This window comes from Anser brachyrhynchus (genome assembly GCF_964034855.1).
Source record: "Anser brachyrhynchus genome assembly, chromosome: 24".
Taxonomy (NCBI): Eukaryota; Metazoa; Chordata; class Aves; order Anseriformes; family Anatidae; genus Anser; species Anser brachyrhynchus.
In genome coordinates this window covers 5528025-5554262 of record NC_137717.1, presented here as the reverse complement: position 1 = coordinate 5554262, position 26238 = coordinate 5528025, and the positions used below count along the sequence as shown (strand labels likewise).

The following is a 26238-nucleotide window of genomic DNA, read 5'->3' as shown; positions in this document are numbered from 1 at the left end:
GATCTTACAGTACCCTTTGCAGGTGCTATGGTGTGTATGGGAGCCACAGTGACATTTATGGAGGTGAACAGGGATGAGAAGCGAATGGAGCCAAGTGTTGGATGTTGTTTCCCTTGCCAGGGTCTCCAGCATGGCATGGAGAACCCGTGGCTGTAGGCACACCTACAAGGGAAGATCCCTGCACGAGGCCCTGCTCAATCTGTGCTCTCCTGACTCAAAAAAGCAAGGTTATGGCCCACGTGCGGGCAGTTCACCTGCTGGGGAGCCAGAAATGCAGCATATGTGGGAGTGTAATTGCAATAGGCTCCATCCTACCTTTGTGACAGGTTTCCATGGCTGTCTGCAGCCCTCCCAAGGGCCCCTGACCCACCAGCCTCCCATCGGGCAGGGCTGTGCTGCTGCCCCATGGTGAAAGGGCAATGGGGAGACTTGGAGGCTTTGAGCATTTCTGCCGAAGCAGTGGGATAGCAGAGAGCACAAGTTATCCATGGCTGGGTGAGGCTCTGGCTCTCAGCTGGTCCCAGGGAGACCTCAAGGCTGCCTTTGGTTTCCTGATGGCCACGGGGCAGGATTTGTGCTGCTGTCATCGGTCTTTTGAAGAATATGTGTCCATCTTCTTCCCCACCTCATTATTATAATCACCAAACAGAAAAAAAAATAATAAAGAGTCCTTTCCATTTTCTTCTTCCCCCAGCTGCACTTAGCTGTCATTTGCAAGCTGTTTTCCAAAAATGCAAGTCTGAGAAACACAGAGAAAAAAAAAAAAAAAGGCATGTGACTCCAAAACCTGGGACTTCAGTAATAAACTGTCAAGTTTGGTAAAAGTCCAAAGAAAACCATGAGAATATGCAACGGGGCCCAGCTGCACTGCCCCTGCCCTGCCCTGGCGTGTCATTGTGCTGCAGAGATCCCTGGCTCTGGAGGGGGAGCTGGATATAAAAGCTTTTATGGCTCGGATGATTTAAGTTATAAGTTTAGCTTGTCTCAGCAGCAGCGTCTCCAGGGGCGTTCAGCTTCTTGTGTTTCGTACTCACGCTGCCCAGAACTCCTGAGTTTCTCTAAAAACGCGTCACCGTGGGACCTCCGTGGCATTTGGGAGCATCCACTCAGCCCGGCTGAAGGTTTCCAGTGCACATCCATACCGTCCATGGACCTGCAGTACTCCCTACGGCCTTGGAGGGCTACAGGCCAGCTACTCCCTGGCACTGAGGTGGAATTTGTACTCGTAGGTTCATGAAGAACAATCAAGAGAAGCCTCTTCCAAAGCAGGTAAGGCTGGCTGTGCTGGCTAGGCAAAGTACCTGGGAGAGTGAAGCAAGGAGCTTGGTGAGTACGTTTACTATGCTGCAAGAAGGTGCCCAAGTTCATGGAGACCTTGTGTGAGTGTCCCCTCCCCACACCAGGCCACGCCAGGCCTTGCTCAGGAAGCCAGAAACTCAAGCCAGTCTGCTCCACAGGAGGGCTAAAGCAAGACCTAAAGCCCTGTCCGACAGGGACAGAAAAGAGAAGGAAAGGAAAGAAGGGGGGAAAGGAGAAGGAAAAAAAATGTTTTTCATGAGAACGATGGTAAATGTACAGCAAAGAGCATGTTTTAATGAGTTCAAGCAGACACAGACGTACTGCATGGGGGCTAAGTCACCTGGGCTCAGGTCTCGTTGCAGCTTCACCTTTCTAAACCAGGGGCTGACTGATGCAAATCACATCCGTCCTGAACCTGTGGATCTCGTGGCCAAGGACCCTGTCCCTCGCCGTCCCGCGGCCCTGCTGGGCCTGGAGGCAGGGGCTGCTCAGGCACCAGCTCCCAGAAGCACTTCCAGGGAACGGTGACTTTGCTGGCAAGGAAGCAGCTGCTTCAGATGGAGGAATTTGGATGCTGCACTGCAAAAACAGTGGGTCAAGTTTAAGGTGAAATTCTCGGCCCCCTGCTTTTGTTTCCGATGATTTTTGTAGGACAAAGCTGCGTCCAGGTTCAGTGCCTGCCTCTCCCCATACGCCCCGCTTGCTGGCCACTACCTGCCCGAAGCAGCTTTCCTGCTTGCATTTGCCATCTGGGATGTGCAAGCAGTTAAAGATCTGTCAGAAAAGCAACACAATTTTGCTGTCTTTATTATTGAGAAATCAAAGACCTCATGTGACTGTGTAGATGACTTAACACATTTATAGACCAGGAAGGAAGTTGAACTGCACTGCTTGCTTCGCTTTGCAGTGGGGCAGCTGCTGCAAATTCAACTCCTCTAACTCCCAGCTGTGCAGAGGAATCCGAACATGACTGCCGAAACGACCACCGAGCCCCCAAAATGTTGCTTCTTCAACATCAAGACGGCAACAGTCGCTCTAGGGATCTTCCACATGGTAAGTTACAGAAGGGGGGACGGGGAGGGGGAGACGAGAAGGGAGAGGCAGAGGTGCAATCCTTGCAGAAGGTGTAATTATTGCAGATCACCAGGCTTCCTGACCGTTCATATTTCTGTGCTCCCAAAAGTGAAAGACAAATGATTTTAAAGGTATGCACAAGTTCAGGGGAACGGTGGGAGAGAGGTGGGGGGAAGGAAGAAATTTATTGTCCTGGGAGGAGTTTTTAACTATTTTTCCCCAGCTATACCCATTGGAGATCGTGGAAACTACCTCTGCTTCCTGTTATTTCCCTTGCAGCTTAATGCAGGAGCATTAATGCAGGAGCTCTTGCTCGGGCAGGGCTCGGCACGGCCACCTGGACCTATCGGTTAGGAACTGGGCGGTGCAGGGCAATGCGAATGTTGGGGCAAGCAATGTCTGGGTGGGCAAAGCGACCTCGTTCCCCTCTGTACGGCCACTTGGAGCCAATACACACCCTTTTGGTTTCCGTTTTGACATGCAGCTGTGCTCGGCTGCCAGCAGCTGGTGAGCTGCTCGGGGTGGTTGCAGATGGCAGTGAGAAGAGGCAACAGAGCCTGGGGGGGACGCTTCTTCCCCCCCAGCCCGGTGGCAGAGAAGTGCTTTCAGGTGGCTTTGAGTCATGCTGAGGATGTGGTTTCTTGTGCAGCAGAGGCACTTTAAATAATCCCTTCTGCTGCACTCAGTGCGCACAGTCACAGGTTGGGAGCCCACAGGGTGATAACAGCTAGCGGGGACTCGCAGCTTGGCATCCGTGGCAGCTGTGCCATGCACAAAAGGATGTGCCATGGTCCTGCCACAGAGCTGGCCGGCTTTCCTGGGGCAGCCAGAGCAAACCAGGCGTGCCCTCACTGTGCCATAGTCCCCTCCTCAATCACACAAAGCCAAGGCTGGGGTCCAGCATGTGTTGGTGTAACAGTTTTGACTTCCATAATGCCAACCCTGCATACATTGAGAGAGGATTTGATTCATAAAATGAAGGGTAACAGGATCTGAAGGTCAGTTTAGCTGCTATTGGTAAGGTAAGGGAAAGGGAAAGCTTTCAGTGAAGGATAAGGGGTTATCAACACGCCAGGAGCAGCAGCACCAGGGGTTGCTGGAGGCTGCAAGCGAGGGGGTGGCTGTGCTCGGAGCAAGGCAGTGGCTGTGCTTGAGTGAGCAGAGTCTTGGCAGCTCTGTGATGTGGGGCAGGAGGTGGCCCTGTGCCACCCCAGAGCAGGAGAGCAGAGACATTTGGGTCTGCAGTATCTTCCCCCTGGCATTACTCAAAAGCCAGGTGCTGTAATGGCATTTCTAATGCCAAATTTTAATCATTTGGGGACCTCAAAATATTATGAGATTGGTTTAAAGAATCATGCAATTTTATAGCCTCTTTTGCCTTCTGCTTTTTGAGCATCTAGATTACCCCCCAGGCAGGCTTCTCATCTTCTCACCACAAGCTCAAAACTTATAATCTCTCTGTTTTAAAGAAAAGGAAATTGCTGAATTTCTTGTGCAGTCTCATGACCCCAAGACACAAAAATTGAGCCGTATGAAAGCAGAGGGTTTGCAGCAGAGCACTAACAATTTCTGACAACCAATTAAACATGTAGCCTTTGCAGAGGGACGGTCACGAACTGTTTAGAAATGGGAGCTCATAGGAAGCCTACCCAAGATTTGAAGAGGAACTGGCTAAATGAAAGATCTGTGCAAAGGCAGGAAATGCATGACAGGGGGCTACGACACGATTTCTTCAGAGGGCTACAAGCATGCCTTGTGATGTGAGCTGCCTGGTGTCAGTGGAGAAACAGGCACAGAATGGGAGCTAGTTTTTCCTAGCTGGGAGGGGGAATCATAAAGAAATATCCTTTGTCTCTCTCCAAAGTCTGCAAACATGTTGAAATGAGGCACATTTTTTCTCATAATTGTTTCGCTGTGATGCCCCTAACAGAAGAGATTCCTGATTTTCACCAGTGTGAGATGGCAGAGAACGAGACAGCAGCTCATGGTGCTGGTGGCCAGCAGAGAAACCTTTAGCTCCAGTGACATTATATGAAAGATGTGTTATTTAAATAAAGTGTTGTACATCTGTTGAAGACACAGGATGAGTTTTAAACAGCAAAAGGCAGAGTCTTGGCGTGAGGCTTTGCCGTGCTCTCAGGAAGGACTTTACAGAAGAGGTACAAAGGCCACTCAGTGTGGGCAGGAAAAGCTGCTTTTCTTTGCGAGATGGCAAAGGCAGAAGTCATAAGACAGACATCCCGAGCCAGCCCCGAAGTCCAGCAGCCTCCCAACTGGTCTCCAACAGCAGCCAACCACTGCTGCCTGGAGAAGGTCTTGGCAGCAGGACAAGTGATCCCTGCCCTATGCATCCTCCAGAGTAAGTACAAGAGAGACTGCTTGGGGTTACATCAAAACTCTCATAGTTTCTAGCTGTTGCATTAAAAAATCTCCAGCGCTGCTGTGCACATATTTCCCTTTCAATCATTTCTTTTCCAAGTCTGACAAATCTTAGTATAACAGGGCTCTCCATGAGCAGAGGTTGTTTCCTACAACTTCTTTTATATTGCTGTGAATTTTGTCCCTCAGCCGACTGTTAGCAATGGAGACATGATTCAAACCAGAAACTGTGTGGTACGCTTAGTTGTAGTTTATAGCTTCTCCTATATAAATAAAAGGATGGGTTTATGTGAGAAGACACCTAGATTCTCTGCACTACTTGCTAAAAGGGTGTAAAGGAGGATCCTGGGTCCTGAAGCCAAGAGATGCTGTCTGGCTTGGGGTCAGTCCCTTTCAGGGCAGGTTGGTCTTGAAGGAAACTAGTTGCAGTGGTTCAAACCAGAAACAGGGAGCAAGCTAAGTAAGTTTTAAGTAGTCTGGGCAATCGAGATCTATTGCTGGAACTACCCATTGACCCTCCTTTATGTAGGACAAGCCTGCACTGAGCAGCTGAATGTGACTCTGAGCATATTTATGAAACAGACTCACCCTGTGTCTTAAGCCCATTCACAGGCATGGACTTAGTCGGGATAACCCATGTTGTAATGAGGCCTGAACTCTCTCATTTTTCAGCCAAAGCCATCTGCATGTGCCCTCTTTCTGCTCTGCTGGGACATAATTTGGCTCCCCCCTGCACCAGACATATCACGAGCAACGCGAACACACCGTGGGATCTCACCACGCTTTGGGAGCAGATCCTGCAGGGCCACAGCTGGGTCCTTCTCCCTCTGCCCACCCGTAGCTGGGTAGGAAGCTGCCGTTTGAAAATAACAACTCATGTGCAGCTCAGCTGCTGCCACGGTGTCTGGCTGGATGTGGCTGGTGGCAGGAGGGGTTAGGGTCAGCCTCGGAAACTCTGTGGCACAGCATTACAAAAGCAGAAGATTGGTTTCTGGAAGATCAACGCAGGGCATGTGGTGCCAGGGAGCATTAGCAGCTAATATGCAGCTGGGGCGTAGATTAAGGAGCCAGAGATGCTCTTGAAGATGTGGGCTGACCCACGAAAGCATATGGGGAATGTGCAGGGTCAGTCCAAACCTCCGACCCCGCTGCTGCTGGCTCTTGACAGTGACCTGACAGTGACCATCGCTGCCTGTAATACCCCGAGTCCCTGCTGGTCCCCGTGTGTCTGTACCTACTGTGTCATCTCAGTCAGTTTCTTTTACACAGATCCCCAAGAAAACCAGTTTGATTTTTAGAGTAGATTGTCTTGTCTTCCTGCTTTATGAGCTAACACAGAGGAATAGCAACCTTTTTCATTTCCTACCTCGTCTCCACCTTTTCGATGATGTTGCTGCAGGTGGACAGAGGAAGGGGAAGAGAAAGGGAATTTATAACTCAGCAGCGACATGGATGATTTGCTACATCAATACTGTTGGTTTGTATCGGTGTAAATTATTGCTGGGAGTCCCAGTGATGAATCATAGTGATGCTGGGTGATAGCAATGCCATCAAACATGAGCTCTCAGGCTTTGTGGTGATGTCTTGTCCTCCTATAAATTAGATTTGTCTTACTGCTGATCTCTTCATAGGCAGTTGAAATAAATCATGGGTGTGCTCAAACAAGTGGGGAAGAAGAAGGAGGGGAATGAGGAGGGGACAGTCGTGTGGTTAGCAAAGCTTCACGAGGTGTTGTGAGGTGACTTTCAGGTGACTTTCAAAGGAAGCATGTGCAGGAATTTGTCCTTCTGCTTGTTGGCTCCTGCAGAGATTTCAGGTTATTTGACATTGGCTTCAAGAGCAAGGCCTGGCAGTTGCTTCTGTGCATACAGCATGGGCAGAGAAGGTGCAATTCATTTGCACCTAGTTCTTGATTAGAGACAAAGGTCTTGGAAAGTAGCATCTCAGTAGCTTGGTCTGGCCTCTGCCACAGCTGTGCTCTTCTCTTTGGTATCTCGGGGAGCAGAGTCCGTCTCTGGGACCTTCCCCAGGTCCAGTCCTCACCTGTGGATGTGGCTCATGATGGCACAGAGCTGCAACTCGCTGTGCTTTCACCAGGCTGTGGCTGACCCAGGGTATTCCACAGCCCCTGTGCTGCTGCCTCGCCCTTCTGGAACATCTCCAGCACACAAACAAGAGGGGGAAAGGAGGCAGCAGAAAGGAAAAAGATGAAATGCTCTGAAAGGAAACCAAGTGGGAGCTAAAAACACTCCTCAACTACGCAGCCACAATAACCACTTTTATATTAAAGTAAGAAAAGGTGAAGCACTGAAAGTACAGCATTTATACGTGGTATTATTTGCCTTCAAAGTGCCACGTGTCACCAGCTTGCACGCACCGCTGCCAGGAGCCTTCGCAGCACCCAGTGCACTGCCAGAGCAGCACGTCACTATCCCCACTGACCCCTGCTCATTACAGCTTCAAGCTCTTTCCTCCGAAAAGGCTGGGTGTGAAAATAAGGAGCAGCCGTCACACCAAGGCCACGTGCGTAAATATAAATAATTTGGAGATTAGTCAAGTGGCACAGATTTCAGAAAAAAAAAGAAGGCACATGACGCAGCCTCTGACAGCAGCTTAACCCCACTGCAGCTGCAGAAGAATTATTCCCCAGGGAACAGGGGCTGCATGCATCGTGCAGTTAAGTTTCTGCCTTGCAAGACACCCCCTTGCTTGCTTAAATTAGCTGCCTTGGGTTAACGACTGGCTCTACCTTAGTCCTGCATCACTCCCCGGTGTTACAGATCTAACAGCCCCGCAGCAGGGGTCGGACTTTTACCAGCCAGTTTGCAGCTCTCATTTGAGAAGGAAGCGGGGTGTCCTCCGGAGGATGTGGCCATAGGAGAGAAAATAAGAAGCGGAGGCTGGTGGAGGGGCTGGGCGAGGCATCGCACTGAGCAGGCTGTGAATTGAGTGCCGGGAGGTGAAATTTCCTATTTTAAACCACTCTCTCTGCTATCATGACATAGCAATAAAAGGGAACAGGATGTTGCTCAGAGCTCTCGTGTCTGTCTGAAATGGGAACCTTTTGGTTTCTTCTGGAGATGGCTGTATCTCGAGTGAGAGCATTCACGTAGCCCCGGGGAGTATATTCTCTGCAGGAATGGATCTGATCGTCTCACGCCAGGCAGCAGACCCAGGGCTGGGTGATGGAGACATCTCCTGGTCCAGGCTCAGCACTTGTGATGGAAAGCCAAGGGAACGGCCCAGGGAGCCTCGTCTCTTATCTCAGTGTGTTCAGTGGCTCATTCTCTCTGTGCAAAAACCCTTTTAAATGGAAAGTTTAAACCAACTTTCGCTTAAAAAATCTTCTCAGCAATCTTTCTGCTTGCGCTTGGGTTTCCTGTCTGATATGTAGGCCTCTGTTTAACAGAAACCCGAAAAAGCAATTTCTTCCTGTATTTCCCATGCTGACAGTCGAGGAGTTTGACCAACAGCAGCAATAAGAAAAGCAAAGTCTCTTGGGGAGCATGTGCACGAATCCTAAGAAAAGTTAGGGCAGGCAAAGTCAGCACGGGATCTCCACGTGTAGTTAGTTAAGAGGTGTTTTACATCTCAGGAGAGACCAGGTGTAAAGAAACTTGAGATCGCTGCAATTTCATCCTAGGCAAGGCTCAGCGCTTCCTTGGGAGTTTAAACACTATTACATTAAACTGAGTTCATGTTAATTTTCTTGTGCCCCTGTAAGGAGTTCTGTCAGCCCCCCAAGCAAATTGCAATGCTTGTTTGCTGTACAGTGAAAAGAAAAGAAAACAACAAACAAAAAAACCTGTGGGATATTGGACAATCCAGAAGAAAATGAGAAAATGTGACACATCCAACTCTGACTCTAGACAGTATTTGCATTCAAAGGGAAGGCTAATGCCCTGGGTGGGACACTGGGCTGCAGTCCCCACTGCAGCAAGCATGGCTTGGTGGATGCTCCTTCAAGAAGTGAAGGGCTCCCAGGTACCCCGTGGACGTGCTCCAGTTCTTTTGGAAACTGTGCTTGCAGCTTATGGCAAAGAAAATGGATTAATTTGGTTTGGAGGATAGTTCCTAGTCTTCTTCAGCTAATGCAGACAGTGGGAGAGTCTGCATTCAGTTTCTGTCTCTCCTACAGGCCATTATCGCTGCTGCCCTCCCAGCCTTGCTTCCCCATTTCTGGGCCAGTGCAAAGCCTTTCCTTCCAGCTTCTTTCGTTTGCTTGCCTTCGATGTCAAGGATAGCGCAGGAGGCATCTGACTGCATTACTCCAGCCAGAACTTTGCCTAGATCTTGCATTGCACCTCAAGCCACCGCTCTTCAAAAGACAAAATGTGTTCTCACTTCTGCTTGCTTAGCAGCTAGGCTTGTCTCATCTCCCTGCAGTTGCTTGTTTTGGGCTGTTTCCCACACACGGCGTTTGCAAACATAGCACAACCACAGCTGTTCCGGTTCCTCCCTGCCTGCATCACTTCTTCAAGCAAGTGTTGAAACGAAAGGCTGCTACAGCTATTGCGGAGAAGTTGTTTCGGCTACACGGTACGCGAGCTTGTGTTGATCTTGGTGGCAGATATACTGGCTTCCTGCATCACTGCGGGGGTCAGGTAACTCCCAGACAGAGGCTGTGCGGTTCACGTAAAATGGCTTCTCTCACCTCTGCACAGTGACCTCCTTTTTTTTTGCTGACGGTCCTCTTATTGCCTCCTGTCCCGTGTAGCGTGCAGAATGGGTGCTCCCAAAGCTGGACCCGGCATCGGTGGGGTGAAGACGGAGCCACGTTTGCACAGGTTCCCACGTTTTTGCACAGCACAGGATTTCCTCTCCTGCAGACTCAGTTCTCATGCCTCTGCAGGAAATCACACGGGGCACAGTGGTCCCTGCATTTCTGCTGGTCTGACTCCTGCTCTGCTCTCAGGCTGTTGCTGTGGCAAGAGGTCCTCCTGGACAGAGGTACAGCTCAGGCAGAGAAGACGTGGCAGCTCTTTGCAAGCTGCCGAGAGGTCACAGAGCTTGTCCAGACAGTGAGAGATGGAGCTGCAGGATGACAAGCCCATGTTTCCTGTTTCCCCAGGGAACGTGGCAGCAGCCTTCCTCCCCAGCTCCTCGTGCTGTGAAGCCAATTTGAAAATAACCCAGCACAGCCTGTGCTGCTTTTGGAAGGTGCAGCTGCGTGTATAGGACTGGCAGACCGTACTGTGCTCTTGCTTGCTCCTGCCTAAAAAACGCAGAAGAAATGAAGGACGTAGTGAGCATGAGGGAGGACAGCGGAGAACGGAGGATGAGGAAGAAAAGTGATGAACAGTGTGGGAGGCATGGTGGTGCCGAAATGTGCCTTCAAATTACACGGTGCTGAAAGTATCAGAAAGGTGATGAAGGAGCAATAAATGGCATCAGGGCAGTACTCCCCAGGAGGAGGTATTTGCTCTGACAACGCTATGTGGGCACTGACTGTTGCTCTCTTGTGGCCTTGGACTTCTTGTTCTTGCATCCACAGCAGGTGTGATGCCCTGGGACGTGCTGTCGGTGGTGTACAGGCTGGCGGGGTGGGATTGTCCCCAGGAGGAGCTGTGGTGAGGCTGTCTGGCATTGTGGCTCTTTGTTTTCTGGGTTTATGTGCATGGAAATTCCCTGGACCTGCTGTCTGAGGTGCTCCATGGTGAGGCTTCTAGCCTTAGAGACCTGCAGCCTGACTTCCCAGCACCTTACGTGTGAGCCGGGAGCTCTCTCTAACCTGGGGGTTAGAAATTATTTTTTCCCTGCAGAAGTACAGGGTTAGGACTGAGACCACAGCTCCTGTCCTCACGCCATCTCACAGCCAGCTGAGCTCAGCCCTGGAAGCTTGGTAGTACAGCTCGGAAACTTGGTGGAGAAGAGAAAATAATTTTGGTTCAATGTAAAAAAGCACATTTCCAGGTTTTTCTCAAATAAATAAAAGAAGGAAAATGATATTTTTGTCAATGAAGTAGTATATCCAAAATTACAGAGAGATCTTTATTCTTTTTGTGTTTCTTTTTGCAATTTGAAATGCTCTTGTCACATTTAGTTCAACTCCAAAGCAAAATGCAATTTTGAAATGTAAAGCCAGGACTTCCGTGATAAAAAATACTGAAGCAAAACTTAATAACTTTATAATTCCTCCATCCTATTTCAGAAGCTGGCAGAAAAAGGCAGTTAAACCCAAACCATTAATAAACTGATAACTTTTCCCTCAGTGTTTGCCTGTAAAGGATTTTAAATCCTTCATGGCTGTCTCACTTGGAGAGCCACCCCGCACTCAGGACTGTGGCCACTGCGTGCTCTCTGGAAACAAATCTGCTGATGGGAAGTTGGCCTGTGGCCCACTGAATTGTGTCTTTTGCCTTTGTTCTTCTAGGTTATGAGCATTTTGCTGCTGATCGAGTATTCCCTGGAGGTGGCAAGCGGGAAAGGCTTTTGCAAAGACCTGGACAAGGATTACTACAGAGTTGGTAGGTTGCAGGGGTGCTGGAAAGCAGCAGGGGACAGTGGGTTTGAGAGGGAGCCCAAAATTCTGCATGGGGTCAGTTTTCTTTTTCATCAAAGGGAAATGGAAATTGGTATTCAGAGCAGATGGACCAAAAGCTCAGACCTGGAGAGAAAATTTAGCCTCTACAGATTTGGATTTTGGTTTAGTCCATGGCTGTGTTTGGTGTTTGGAGACCAAATGTGTGCTCAGTGAAGTTGTTATTTCTTTATTTCAGAGGGGCGTGGATCAGGCCCTCAGCACAAACTCACCAGTGCCTTTGTACTGCTCCAGCTTTCCTTCTCTCTGCAATACACTTTCCCACTCCCATCCCTTTGCCCCCAATCCCTCCTGTTTCTTTTTTCAGAAAATGAGTTGTCTGCAAGAAGCAGCTAGTCTGTTTCATATCTCACAAATAGTCACAAGCATCACATTCATCACAGCTGATTGAATTCCTACTGCTTGAGACAGGGAGGATCTAGCTTAGCTTTCGGAGACAGGCAGATTTCTCATGTAGGGTGCCATTTAGAAGAAAACAACTCCCCAAGCCTCAAAAATTACTTAGCCAGGCTAATTTGGCGTGAAGCTGTTTGGAGACAACAAACGCCTGGGTACTTTTTCCTTTTCTTAGTCACTTTTCGGTGTAAAACCACAAGTTGAGATAACCCTTCCCCACTGTGCTCAGAAAGACGGAAACCAGACTCCCCCAGCCTGCATTGCCTCTCCCTGTGGAGAAGTCATAAGCAGCCCCATAAAAAATACAACCCACAGCAGCAAGGACTTGCCCGTTCCCTGCTTTTCCAGCGTGTCCTTCCCCAGGCTGCAGAAATGTGGAGAGAGACCCCTGAGAGGGGAGGAAAAGGAGACCAAGCCCAGCAGCCTCCTGCACATCCCAACCTCACTTGCCCCGTGGTAGGGGTCAGGCTGTGGAAAGCACCAGGCATAGCTGCTGGTCTGGGCGAAGTTACTGCTGACAGATGGGTTTGCATTTGTCAAAAAATCCATCTGTGTTTTAGGAGGCACTACTGTGATCCGCCACAGCTATTTTGACAGGCACCAACATTAAGTGGAGAATGGAAATTTGGGTGAGTCCTGCTACTAGGGCGCGGAGCAAAGGTCTGCTCTCGTGGTTCACATATTCCACACGGGGCTTTATTTCCAACCAAGTCCAAGCTGGGTGGGTTGGAGGCTACTTTGCTTGGCTGTGGTCCACACGGGCCCCTCTGCAGCTGTGGCTCATCTCAATACCCAGGGCAGACGTGCATGATGACTGCTTTGCAAAATGCTTTCTGCAGAGGTTTCCAGAGGCTTCCTTAAGGCAACATGCAATGCACCAAACAGGCTCTAAAGCCCTGCTGCTTTCCTTGATGGGATCAGCACAACATAGGTAGGAGTACCCAGTTGTCCATTTCTATAATATAGGTTTCCCATTTTAATTTTATAGATAAAAATCACATGATGCAAGTGTGACCTTAAAGTCTTCCTTTTTTCTTGTTGTTGGTTGGTTGTTGGTGGGGTTTTTTTGTATGTTTGTTCTTGTTGTTTTGATACACCTGGCATGGACATGGGCACAGTGGGAAATATTTTTTCCTGATGGTACAATATGCACATGCATTCTGACTAATTCAGTAATCTGAAGTGCTGAAAACTGAACATGGTATTTTCAGATCAGAATACTTTCCCACAGATACAGTTACATAAAATGACAAGTGTTTTTCGTGATTTTTTTTCTGCAGAATGATCATCTGAGGCCAATAATTTTCACTTTTCTTCCAGTATCTGAGTAAAATATTTTTAAAAGAAAAAGAATCGAATTGTTAAGACACATTTTCCAGATAATTTCCATACTAAACCTCTATATGCTTTCTAAGCAATATGTGCACTTTTGCAAATCTGGAGTGTTTTCTTTAAGAACAGAACCATTCCGAGTGGAACTGGCCCTGTTTTTAACAGCCCCCCCCTCTTCCCACACAATCAAAATGACAGGTCTTCCCCCTCCCCCTCTTACACTGCCTCCTACACGAAAAGGAACATTTCATAATGAAATCCCCAGCACTTCCACTTGGCTTCTCTTCCCAAGCATTTTCAAAGGGCTCTGCCTGGGAGATTGAGAGTGCTTTCTGAATATAGTTGGAATAAACACAGCGCAACCCTTCTATTTCCAGAAAGTAGCAGGGAAGTAAGAGAGCTAAGCGGTACACAAAGTTCAATACGACTTCAAAACCCAGATGGAAGAGTTGGAGAACAATTTGGGGAGAGGTTCTGTAGATGCCCTCAGCATCTGCTGCTCTATTTGTAGATTCGGCCAGATTAAAGCACGTCTCAGAATATATAATGCTAACACTGTAGTCACGGCCCAAGAATATAAACAAGGCAAGGTTTATGGGAAAATTCTTTCCACCAATAAATGATACGGTACAAAAAAAAATACAGATAGCTCTTTATAACTAATGACAGCTCGCTCAGGATTTCTCAGCAGTATGTTTCAGAAGCAGGATGCTCTGTCCCTAGCAGCCTGCCACTCCATGCAGGTTTACAAGGTGCCACAGGCAGGCTGGGACCTAGAGCACTCCTCTGAAATATGCTTTTCAATTAAAGTTGACCAAGAGATTAATAGGAGACCTACTAAAAATGTTATATTAAAATGGGAAGAAGAACCCAGTTTCTTCTCTGTCCTTTGGGAACCCTTCAGGATGACCTTCCCACCCGTGGTGGGGTTAACGCCAGGATATTAGCTAGTCTAAAGCAGGTTGAACTTTACTACCTACGTAATATTTAAGCAATAACACAAGATTGATTTGTCCAGACAGAGGGAACAGGAAATAAACTCTGCTGTGTGGTGATCTGGGGCATTCACGTGCAATTTGGAAGAATCAGGTTCACATCTTTAGGCTCTGTCTCACACACAGCAGAAAGCTGGGTGTGCATTGCCCGTGCAGCTCCTCCATTTCCAGGCTATTAGAAACCTCCTCTTGGAGCTGAGAAGTGTTTCTAGCAAAAGTCTCCTTGGCAGTGCTTCAGTCTTTAAAAAAAAATACGAGCTTTGGCAGACTAGCTTTTCTTGCTGGAAAAAAATAAAACGAAAAACTAATCCCCCCAAAACATTTCAATTAAAACCTCCTTACGAGTTCTAAGCCACTTACATGATTGGTTTTCTGTCTTGGAGATGTTACGCCCCACTGCTTGCCATAGTTCAGATCTTTAGTATGTCTTCAGTTCATGTCTTTTCGTATGCCTGAATTTTAATCACTTTTATTTTTCATTAATGACTATATAAAAATCATCACTGTGGGCAAAGTACAACTCAAAAAGTTGTTTCAATTTCTGCCCTGTCAGCCAAGAAAAATACCATGGTATGCCTGGACCTGTGTGCATGTATATCCCATATCCCATGCAGAAAATAGTCCCTCCTGCTCTGATAGGAAGCAGATCAAGCTGAAGGGACTGGGAGGCTTCTTTCCCTTGCTAGCGCTGCCCATCCTTCGAATGTGGCTGTCCAGAAACATTTCCCTGCAGCTTATCAGCAGCACACAACCATCCTCGACAATCTGTGAATACAACTGTTAAACCACAGCTTTATGAGCCTTGCTTGTATTTCCCGAGCCAGTTTATTGGCCGTAAAATAGAAAGGAGTTTCTCTGCCTCCATGGCAAATATGAGGAGTCACTCAAAGTCCCTCCTGGTTATATTCAGAACATAAAGCCTGATGTGAAGTTAATCAAAAATAGACATTTGGCAAATCAATTCTCTCCCTTTCCGTATGTTGGGTGTAAGAAAAAGTATAAGGCGGAATGTGTTTATTTACTTGCTGTTTTTTATTGCTCTATGCTTTTGGAAGAAGAGGCACCTCAAAATGGACAAGCTCTCACCATGCTCTGCCAGCAATGAAGTGCCATTGCTAGCATGGAGGTGGCTGTGGAACTGAAATAAGAGTACAGTCTTCTAGGGCTGAACAAGTGCAGCAGGTTTTGTGAGGAGTGAGATTTCTTCCCTGCCTGATTTTGTAATCATAAAATCAGAACAGAAGTAAGGTGGGTCCCTGGAGGTCTCCAGCCCAACTTCCAGCTCACGACAGGGCTGACTCCAAAGCTGGGGCAGCTTGCCCAGGCCTTTGGCCAGTTGCTGTTTGCAGATTTCCAAAAAATGAGGATTCCATAACCTCTCTGCATCCCTGCTCAAGGATGCATCACTTATTGTAAGATATTTTTTTTCTTTTTCTATGGAATTTCCATTACTGTGACAATTGAGTCTTCGCTTGCAATAACAGCCCTCGAAGAGCCCATGTACCTCCTACAGGGGCAAACTTCGGTATTCTCTGAATACTTCAGTATTTTTAAGGTGGTACAGAAGAGAACAGCATATTCCTGAGACAGACAGCAGATGAATGTGTGAGAAGAGCAGAGAGGAAAACTGTGGAGTGAAGCCCCTGTGCTTGAGATTATACAGGTGCACAGCCTTGCTATACGAGTCCTAAATTTGGCCATTTTCTGAGGCCCTTTAAATACAAAGGAGACAAACGTTCATCCTACAAAGGCCAACTAAGCATGAAGGGAGAGACTGAAGGGACATAAAAATTACTTTTTTAACATTTTTGAACCACAGATACTCGGCATGGAAGGAGCCTGTTAGTGATGCTGGGCCAGGCTGCGGGGTCTGCTGTGGGCGAGTGCCTCCAACCCCAGGGACCCTGTTTCTGTTCTGCTGGTCCTGGAAGGCAAGCTGCCACACTGCCAGCCCTTGTGGAGTATTTCAGGTGTCTTTTGGCCTCTCTAACATGCTCTTGTGTTCCCATCCCACGGAGGATTTGCATAGGCAGGGTAAGAGCCAGCAGCTACCACTCTCCAAGGGTTCACTCCTTTAGCGCATTCTGCTAAAAAATGAGGAAAAAAATGGATGTGCTCTCACAAAGGAAGAAGTCATTTTGTCAAAGCAAAATCTTTGATTACTGAGGCCGTGTCTGTTGATGCTAAAACATCCCTGGAATGGAGAGATGTGCTGCCAGCAGAAAGGGCGAGTGTATCTGCTGTGAAGAAGCAGGAGGCAGGCAGCGGGTGGAAGGTTGTTTTTTCTTGCTTTTCCTTTTCCTTTCCATCCCTCTGTGCCTGTCAGGTTGCAGACTTTTTGTTTCTTTGGGTTTTGTTTGTGTTGTGTTTTTCCTTTAATCTAGGTTCTGCTTGGGAAGTTCAGCTGGACAATTAGCCTGCAGAACCAATGGCCGGTTATCCCATTAATTAGCGAGCCTGCCGAGAGAGCTGAAGCATGAGACCAGGCAGAAAGAGGCAGAAAAACACAGCTGCCTTGAATCCGAGGAAACGCCATGCTAAAGAGAGAAATCCCCTCTGGGGGAGGCAGCTGATTGCTGGTTCTGGGAGGAGAACAAGGGAAAATGGGGTTTAGTGGGGCTAGGGCTGTTTGCTTTTTCATCCCTCTCTGCAAACACTGAGCCTGTTGTCTTTGTCAAGCTCTTCTTTATTTGGAGTTTATGCTGTCCGTGTGCTAACCTTTGGTTCTCTGTGCACCAAATCTCAACCTTGTCTCCACTCTCCTGCTTCTGAGAGGTGGGGTTGGTTTTCTGCCTTGAAGCTCGGGCTCTTTCCGTGACCCTCGCGAGCTGCAAAGCTGCAAGCAGCCTCTTCTGCAGTACAGCTCCGTCTCCATTCCCCTCTCTGTTCTTGTTTGGGGCTTGCTTGGTTTGGGTTTCCTTTCTCTGCTGTTGCCTAAGACTTCTTCCTCTTCTTATGTGTTTCAATTCTCATTACTTTATAGTGTTTTTTTTTTTTAAAAAAAAAAAAGGTGGGGAGAAAAAAAAAAGAAAAAAAAACAGGATTTATTTTACAGAATAGAAGTGAAAGCTGTAAAAGCTGCTCCTTTATTTTGTGCTGTCAAGCTCTCTTTTTTCCTGATACACCTTAAGTGTTTGTTGGACATTTTCTATCACTCCCTTAGGTCTTTCCTGGCTGACACCTGCATGTGCAGCAGCTCTTGTAGTGCTGCTGCCTCTCTTCTTCCAGATAAGCCACTTGTGCTCCTCCGGGAGATGTGGGCTCTGCAGAGGGTTTTTCCCTTCGAGCTCCCGAAGAGAAGGAGTGTCTCATGCTCGGGGAAGGAAGTGCTGGTCAGAGCTTCTTCTCAGGCTAAAGGTTTCTGTCGGCAAATGCTATCTCTAGGGGAGGCTCAAGCACGCTGCTAACTACTTGAGAAGAAAGTAAGGGAAGTTAGAATACCTGACTGCTGTATCAATGCGTTTAAATGAAAGTGGGTGCCCTCTGCTAGCAAAGGCCGCGCAGCGAGGAGCGTTGGTGCCACCTGCCCTGTCTGGCTGCCAGCTGTGGCTCAGCCCAGCTGCCAGGCAGGTCTTCTACAACCCTGGAAGGGCTCCAGAGCTTCTCGCTATCGTTTTTGGTCCTTTCTTTAGCTGGCATTTGTCCATACCCACGCTGCTTAGAGCTAGACGCACGCCTGACAGTTTGAGTACGTTGCAGTTCCTGCAGCTCGTGGATGCTCCTCTCCTGCCAGATGTCACGGGCATGGCTGGGTGGAAGGTTTGTCCTTCTCCAGCACAGCCCCTGCTTTGACTGGGGACAGCTGAGTGAATTTCAGTCCCTCGGAGTAACTGGCCAAATTATGGCATAGCTGCAACTGCTCTGGGGCAAATATTTTGTTGCTGCAAACAGCAGTGTTGGGATTACCTGCCAGAAAAAGAGGGACTGCTCTGCCTCAACAGTTATACATGTGTATATATATATATAAAAACAAACAAACAAACAAAGACTGTTGTTAGCAAAGATAAGAATTGAGTTAAGGATAATTTAGTGTACGCCCAAACACTAATGTACACTCCCATCCCCTGGAAATGTAACGTGGTACCAAATCTGTAGGCAAAAATCCTCGAAGCTGGCCAAGGTGGCATGGTGTCTTTGAGAGAGGGTTTGGGGTGGAGTTGTATAATATGGAGCAGTGAAAGGATTTCATTGCAGCTGGAATAGATAAGGAATCCAATATATGACAACATAATTTCTATATTTCTTTATGAAAGCAAGTGGAAGGGCTTAAAGAGGTAATGGAAAAATATAGTTAAGGACTGGATTTATTCAATAGTCATGGAATAAATTGGGCAGCTGTCTGCGGGGAAAATAAACCAGTAATCAAACCTGTCTGAGGGATGTTGTACCTCTGGAAAGCATCAGTTGCTTTAAAAAAGCCAGAAAAAATAAAAGTTTGGCTCTCTTCTAATAAATCTAAACCCTTTATTCAAGCATTTTGGAATTGGAGACCCAAATAATGTGTTGCTATTTTAAGTCCAGGTAAAGCAATGAGAAAGAAATCAGGCTTGAGCTGGAGGAGGCACTACAAAAGACTATGCATCATGCAGAGGTGGATAAAGAAAGTAGAAGTGCTTTGCCTTTGAAGAGAGCTGCTTTTTTCCTTCTTTTTTTAAGAAAAAAATTGACACTGTGTAGACTGCTACAGAGATCAAATATGTATAGTGTTCGGTGCGAGCAAGACTTTGGTAGTCCTTATCAGGACAGGCTGCAATACCAAGAGGGAAAATTGCTTCCTGGGAACTGTTCAGTAGGGAGCTGCGCACATGGCAGAGATCGCCTTCCTGGGCCCACAGCAGCTGACAGCGATTACCTGGCCCTGTAGGCAGAACTACCTCATGTTGTTCCCCTTGCATGTTCAGTTTTTTAAGGAGGATGTTGCATTTGGTAACGACAGAGGCTGGATGGAGGCGACGTATTTCACTCTGAAACTCTGTGGTCCATGCTAGTGGTGGGTGGTTGAAATTTGTGCTTCTTGCCTGCCGAAGTATCTTGCAGATTGTCCCACAGCTTTTGCTGTTGGTTTGTTTATCTGTGTGAGTCTCAAATAATTTCCTGCTCAGACTTATTTATCCAGCATGCCTAAAACTACTCTGCCTTTTATTAGTAGTATTATTGTTTTACCTTAATATTGTAGCCCAGGGTATTTAAAATTTCAGTCCAAGCAATAAAGACTTTTGGCTTCCATGTGCCTGAGCTTAGAGCCTGCACAAGGAGAGGGCTAAAGTAACAGAAACTTCAAAGATGGTTGAAAAAGTGAGTGCAGGAAGTGAAAAGAGGGCAATCTCCAGCACTTTGGCTGCATAGCATTCACTCTGTCACATCTGCAGTTGTTTCTGCCAGGTTATCACAGTTTAACTCTTCCCTAGAGGTACAGTTGAATAGGTACGTTAGACTCCAGCTTTTAGTAATGTGGAAATTACTTTTCTTACTTTTAGCTGATGTCATCACCAGTTTCCTGTTGATCATCATGCTTTTTATCATCAGCTTCAACCTGCTCCTTGGTGTGGTGAAGGTATGTTCTCCACAGATAACATTCAGCCGCTTGCCGGGGCCTCTCTGTGTTAGGGGAGGTGCTGGGGGAAGGGCTGGAGGATGCTCATTGAAAATGCTGAAGTAAGACCAAAATGATAGGTAAATATCTCTGCTCTTTTAAAACAGGGGGAGAGCAACTGGTTTTGCAGTTTCAGGCTCATTTGCAAGGCTGCTAACTGCCAGATTCACCAAAACTGAGTGACATTTAAATCAAAGCCATTTATTATGTTATGGGGTGGAAATATTCTGATTTGGAAAAGTTGCTGTATTGCCTCATTTCCTTGCTCTTCTGCAAGTCAGGTCTTGGAGGGGAGCCGTAATTCCCCTATTACGTGAGGATTCATTTTCTATTTCGGGAGAAGAGATGACTGCATCAGTCTGGGAACTCGGCTTTCTTTGTAGCACAAAACTTGGGGTAGCTGAACAACAGCTCTGGTGGGATCGAGTGTCAAGGTCACAATGTGAAAGTTGATGGAAAATTTCTGAGGGGCTTGAAAAAAAATCCATGTTGATACTCTTCGCTGTTTCTGAAGCAATTGTTACCACAATATCTGGAATTAGAAGTAGAAATTCTAGGAGAGGATTTGTTCTCAAAGTACCTTAATACATGTCCTTTCTGGTCTCTTCCTCTCACTCAGAACAGAAATAACTGGCATTGCTTTTCTTTCTCAGAATAGGGAACGTCTCCTGATCCCCTTCCTTGCTCTACAAATCATGGACTTTCTACTCAGCCTCCTAACGATGTTCAGTTCCTACATACAAGTCCCAGCCATCGTTTCTGTGTCATCCCTTAGCCACATGGTAGGTCACAGCTCGCTGTCGGGATGGTGTTTGGTGTCCTCTATGGGATGGATGCCCACACAAAATGTAGGGGTGCAGGGTCACTGCCCTGGACCGCAGCTTTTCATGGAGGTGGATCCTACACTGGCTGCAGGCAGGATGCAATCCTTAGGGGTTAGAGAATCCACAGGGAAAACGAGTGACAGCTGGGACAGTGTTTAATTTCCCATGTCTGGGAGTCTTCCTGTTGATTTTATTTTCTGTCTCAGGGCTCTGGGGAGGTTGTTGTGAGTGTGCTGAAGATAAGCTAGGAATATCACTGCACCAGCTAGAGGCTTCTTCAGAGGAGCTAGTATAAACGAACCCAACAAGATGGTTTGATAATCATTTTGGCTTGTATAAGTGAATTAAATAGCTTAGGTTGTAAATGAGATGAAAGCAGAGGCCTGTGTAAATGGGGGAGATCTATAGACGTGACACAATCTTGTAATCATAACCAAAACCCTGTTCCCTGCCCTTCTTGCCTTTGCAGCAGGGACGCTCGAAGATCCCATTCCTGGCTCTGCAGCTCCTGGATTTCTGCCTGAGTATTCTCACCCTCTGCAGCTCCTACATGGAGGTCCCCACCTATCTCAGCTTCAAGTCTTCAGACAATGGGGTAGGTGGTGAGCAAGCCCAGCAGATTTGTCATGCTGTGAACTGCTAAGAAGTTTCTTTCAGTGGCTGTTATGACAAAGTAAACTTTCTCTGATCTCTATGGCATATCCAGAACTGCTCTGTTTGATGATAAAAGAAGATTTTCCATATGTTCTCACCAACACAGTGTTCTTGACTGACAGCTTGCTTATGCATGTGTTTCTTAAAAGTACACTCTGTTTTTCTTGTAAGAATCTTATGGATGCAAATTGCAGAGCAAAATAATTTGGATAGAGCCTGCCTGCATACATTGAAAATGCATCAACTTTTCATCTTTATTTAACAGTCACACTTTGATTTCTCATTTAAATAGTCTTCTGAAGATCTTTGCCAAAGGAGTGTTAGCAGCAATAATAACAATAATAATGATATACCCAGAAGTAACTGGAGATGTGCTCGTTCTGAGAGGCAGGCTGACAAACCTGCTGGGATATGCACCACATTATGTGACCCTGGGAAAGGGAACAAGTGCTTGACTGAGACCCTCTACCTCTTTCCACAGGGCTTTTTGCCAACCCTGGAGAAGTTGCCAACAGAGGAATATGCCAAAGTGATGGTCACCTTCACCATTGCATTCATTGCTGTCCTCTTCTTGAAGGTAAATATCTGCAGGGGGTGGTGAGCAGTGAAGGCTGAAATAAAGCTCCCTTGCCTGAGGGACAGGAGGAACTGGTTCTACTTCTCTCTCAAATCTTCCAAGGCCTTGGAAAGCTTTCTCAGTCTCTCCTTGGGTGCAATAGGACATATGCCTCAGTGTAGGTCTGATCCTCAGATCTCTGTTTTTATGCTTCTGCAAGTGTGAGTTATAAAGCAAGCTCTCTCTCATATTTAAAAACTCTTACTGCCCATTCATCTGTAAAAGGACAAGATGTTTGAAAACAACTTATTGTAAACTATTCTGCTATTGTGTGACAAAATAAATTAGATAATTAAACAGCAAGTTAGATCTTCCACTTGGGTAAGTTCTGTATGTGTACTGATGTAAACAGAGCAATGCACGCTGATATTCTGAAATTTAATTAAAAGCAATGAGCTGCTAGATTCTGCTTACATCTTAGAAAACTTCACTGTGAGAGGGTTTCTGTTCTTCCTGCTTCACTGGATCAGAGAACAGATTTTTCACCGAGGGGTTTCAGACCAGCTAAGAAAATCTCATCTCTCTCCAGGTACTTGAGCAGATTCTGTCACAGAGAAAATTGCCAATTGTTGATTGGAAAGCATTTTTTATTTAGACTCTTCCTAGGTGGCCAGAAAAGCCAGTGTGGAATGGAGCTTCTTGTATGGTTGCATTTGAGCATATATTTTAGTATTTGCATAAACTGAGCAATAGGAGTGGAGATAACCCTGAAACCCAGCTGGCTGTGTGGGTTTTCAGCAGAAATCTCCCTGACCTGGCAAATCAGTTGGTTTGAATTTTCTACCGAGTTAGTTACAATGAGATTTTGTGCTGGAGTTTGCAGATGGAGGGATTGGGGAAGATCAATCTGAAAGATGAAGTGGACAGGTACGTGTACTCCTTGGTCTACTGAGGTCCTCAAAAGTCCCCAAAACAAATCATTAGGAACCCATCCTTCAAACTTAGTGACAATCCCTTCCATCTTCTATGTCTAGCAAAACCATTGTCGCGGGAGTTCCTTCCCAGTGATTCAGATCTGATGAGGAACAAGGCTAGAACAGGAAATATTTTATAGCTAAAACAGCCATCTGACCAATTTAGGGCCCATCAGCTCCAATTCACTGACTGCCCCCACCAAGATAACATCTAAATCATCCCCTCTACCACCATCCTGATAAGAATGCAGAAACCAAGAGGAAATAAAACATTTCTGATGGAAGATGAAAGAAACTAATATAATTACTTCTGAAGTAGCTCACTGCTGTTCCCTCCTGATGTTTAGGACAAGCTTCCCATCCACTTGTAATGCCAATGGCTGCCAGTGATGTTTTCCATTTTCAATTCAGTGTGGAAAAGGATATCCTACACCAACTCAAGTGTTTTCTAAGTTAGCTAGTAATGGGATGATCCCAAGATCACTGGATCCCTTTGCATAAGCTGTGTGTACTACAGCATTCTGCTCGAACCTGCTATTGCTTGCAGCAGCCTTAATGTAAGCCAACTCTTACAGAATTCAGTGCAGATTCTGGATAGGCACTGCAGCAAACTCTTCTGAAAAATCAAAGTTAAAAAAAAAAAAGGATTTTTTTGTTATTATTAATTTTTTTTTTTTTAGTTTATTGGAGTTTCTTTAGGGGTTGAGTGCTTTTTTTTGTACAGTTTGTACGATGGCTTCAGTGCATTGCATATTTGCTCTCTGCATGAAGAGGCTTTCAGAAGGAGAAGGTTTTTGCAGTATTCCCTGAAGGTGTTTAAAGTTTGGATTTACCTCCTCATCTCTGTGAGTCTGTTTGAGAGGCAGATTCCTTTAACTCAGATACTTCATTCCTTGTTCTCATTCTTTGTATTGGCTTTGTGTCAAGACAAACAGTCCTCATTGTTCTAGGAAATCCTAAGCTACATGCCTTGTTCTTGGGACATATAACTCCCTATGTTCCTTTGAAAATGCCAACTGTTTTTAAAGTACGGTCTTACGCCAATAAAAATAAGAGGCACACGACTTCGCCTCACTGCGCAATGTAGGGAAAATATTTATTTAATATGGTATGTTTTACAAGCCTTGCTTATTTTCTTGTGCCATAATCTGTCAATCGATCCATTTTTCTTAGAAAAGCTCTGTATTTACTGCATGTTGTAACTCTGTGAGGTGCAAGGCAGTCTTCTCAGAAAAGTGTAGCTAATGAAAATATAGGATTTTCTCGAATGAGCTGACCATTAAGGTCAGTCTTAATTGACCAGGGGGCCTTGGACCTCTGAGAGGTGGATTTCGTGCCCATCCACATGTTTCTGAGACATCCAGACTTTGTAGCCTGCTAAGAAAAATAACACAAAAATTAGGACATGCTTTCCTTTCCCACCTGATGACATTGAGCACTCAGCAGTCTTGAGCATGTGCTTTATGTTTAATTACACTAATAGTCCTATTGACTTCCCACACAAGTGGGCTGCTCTGAATAGATGGAGTTTTCACCTTTCTAGTGAAGGATCAAGACAGACTGATGTAAGGCCTTGGGATGTACGGTCCCAGACATCTCTCAAGGAGAGAAGGACAGTGGCAGGCTGATGGCAAGAGTGGAAATGTTCTTGTTGACATGCAGTAAAATGGTGGACTTCCCTTTCCTTTTCAGGCCTATATGTTCAAATGTGTCCTGAGCTGCTTTAAGTATATTAAAGCCAGCAAGAGAGACAGTGTGAAAGTTGACCAACAAGCAGTTGAAAAGGTGAGTGAAGACTGCTTTAAGTTTATCATGAAAACCAGGAAAATCATTTAAATCATGAAAATCATTTAAACCAGGCATGGTTTAAATGGAGAGATGTATGATGATCCTTACTTTTGCTCCTTTGGTGGTCTGAAAGATGGTTCAACCTTCCAAATGTTCATTGACAGGTACTAATAACCAGTTTACAATTATGTAATATTTCATTCAATTTTTTCTTTGGAAGGTTTTATAAAATGTTTTTTTTACAAATGGTATTCGCAAGGAAGCTGATACACAGACTTCAGGCAAAGTACATAAATGGGAATATATCACTTTTAATCTCTGATCTGCAGATGTGTTTTTAATTTCAGGTCAACTTTGGTTTCTGTGCCTAACAGTGCTACTCCTGTTTAAAATTAAGTTTGTCTTCACCTTTTTCTGGATCAATGTCTGAGAGATTTGGTGCATTGCCCTTCGTTTTAAGTATGCTAAAATATGTGTGCAGTGTGTGTGTGTATATATATATATATATATTCATCAATGTCCATACCTAGATTACCAGTGATCTCTTTACTAGTAGCATCCAGCTGCCCTAACACAATGGAAGAATATTGAAGACTTTCCGAAAATGAGAGATACTGTAAAGAGGGATGAGAAGCAAAGAGGAAGAATATGGAATGCTAAGCTTAGGCATTTGTCTCGTTGAAATTTGGCAAATATAAGCCTTGTCTTGCCAGCAGTGTGTGCCCCTGCTGTGCATGCATCAAGGCCCTCGGCAGTGATCTGATCTTAGCTTCTTTGTTTAGGCGATGAGCCTTATATTCTGGGCATTAAAGAGTTTTGGTCCACTTGTGGCAATGCTTTGGGACACAGAGGTGGGACTGGCAGCAAAGTGGTTGTAAAGTGCTGCTCACTTCCAACTCTTCTGGATTTCTGCCCTCCATCTCCTACAACCCACCCAGTTCTTCTCCCCTACGTTGAACTGGGAAGAGAAACATGTCCAAGATAAATTCACTTGGAACCCTTCGTGTGATACCCAGAGCATGACTATAATATTCTTCTCTTTCAGGCTGTACTGCCATCGTATGAGGAAGCCTTAGAGCTGCCCTCCAAGGAATGCCCACCGCCCTACGTAGCAATCTAAGCTCCACTCCTGGAGAGAAGACATCTGTACTGCTGTTGGTGCCTCTTACCCCTTCTGTCAGATACTCGGCCTCACTGAGAAGTCCTTACTTTATAACATATCGTGCTTATTACACTCCAGCTCACTTTATGAGCCTATGAAGAGTGATGGTGAACCGCTGGTGCTGGTGCCTCATTCTACACTGGCAGTTTTGAGCTGGTATTACTGAGTTGCAGTGCTAATTGTAATAAATTTGGCACCAGGCATCAGAGGTTCCCATCACTGGCCTCTGACATCTGCCTAATGTGGAAATGGAGGCATTGGCCTGGATCCCTTGTCAGGCAGGATGCTGCTTCTCATCTGTCTTACATCTCCAACCCAGCAGATGAGGCATTTAGGAAGTGGAATGGGGGGGAAAACCAAGCAAGAACCTTTTCTCTGAGATAGCCCAACCCTGAAGTATGCTATGCTAACCAGCATCTTTTAATGAGGACCTAAGGGAAAGTGATCAGCAAAAAAATGAAGTTCTCAAATGAACAACGATGCAGCTTTCATTCTGTCTGCTTACGATAATGATTAATAGTGTGTACTTCAGAATATAGAACATGCTGGAATTGTGACAGTATTGCTCTGCCATTTTATATCTGAGTGTTTGCAATTTTTTTATTTTTTATTTTTTTGCTTTTAGTGTGAATTGAAAGATAAGTTTCAATAAAATAATGAAAAACTGTTAA

The 26238-nt window shown here is 46.0% G+C and overlaps 1 protein-coding gene and 1 long non-coding RNA gene across 2 annotated transcripts; one reads left to right on the top strand and one right to left on the bottom strand.

The window, feature by feature from the left end:
* Positions 1-1934: 1934 nt before the first annotated feature.
* On the top strand, positions 1935-26238 carry LAPTM5 (lysosomal protein transmembrane 5). The gene is made up of 8 exons (XM_080566734.1): positions 1935-2352; positions 11126-11219; positions 19494-19570; positions 20263-20391; positions 20903-21028; positions 21569-21664; positions 24310-24402; positions 25451-26238. Exons 1-8 carry the CDS (start codon positions 2266-2268, stop codon positions 25523-25525), a joined length of 777 nt encoding a protein of 258 aa, XP_080422860.1. The 5' UTR covers positions 1935-2265; the 3' UTR covers positions 25526-26238.
* On the bottom strand, positions 15495-17592 carry LOC308182323. The gene is made up of 2 exons (XR_013941766.1): positions 17458-17592; positions 15495-16991 (listed from the first exon to the last, which is right to left on the bottom strand). It is a non-coding gene; the product is annotated as an uncharacterized lncRNA (long non-coding RNA).

What these genes read in the sequence shown, in the direction of transcription:
- LAPTM5 (XM_080566734.1), top strand. Translation starts at nt 2,266, where the DNA reads ATGACTGCCGAAACGACCACCGAGCCCCCAAAATGTTGCTTCTTCAAC. An exon ending in CAAGGATTACTACAGAGTTG is followed by an intron (nt 11,220 to 19,493) that starts GTAGGTTGCAGG and finishes TCTTACTTTTAG; the next exon opens with CTGATGTCATCACCAGTTTC. An exon ending in ACCAACAAGCAGTTGAAAAG is followed by an intron (nt 24,403 to 25,450) that starts GTGAGTGAAGAC and finishes CTTCTCTTTCAG; the next exon opens with GCTGTACTGCCATCGTATGA.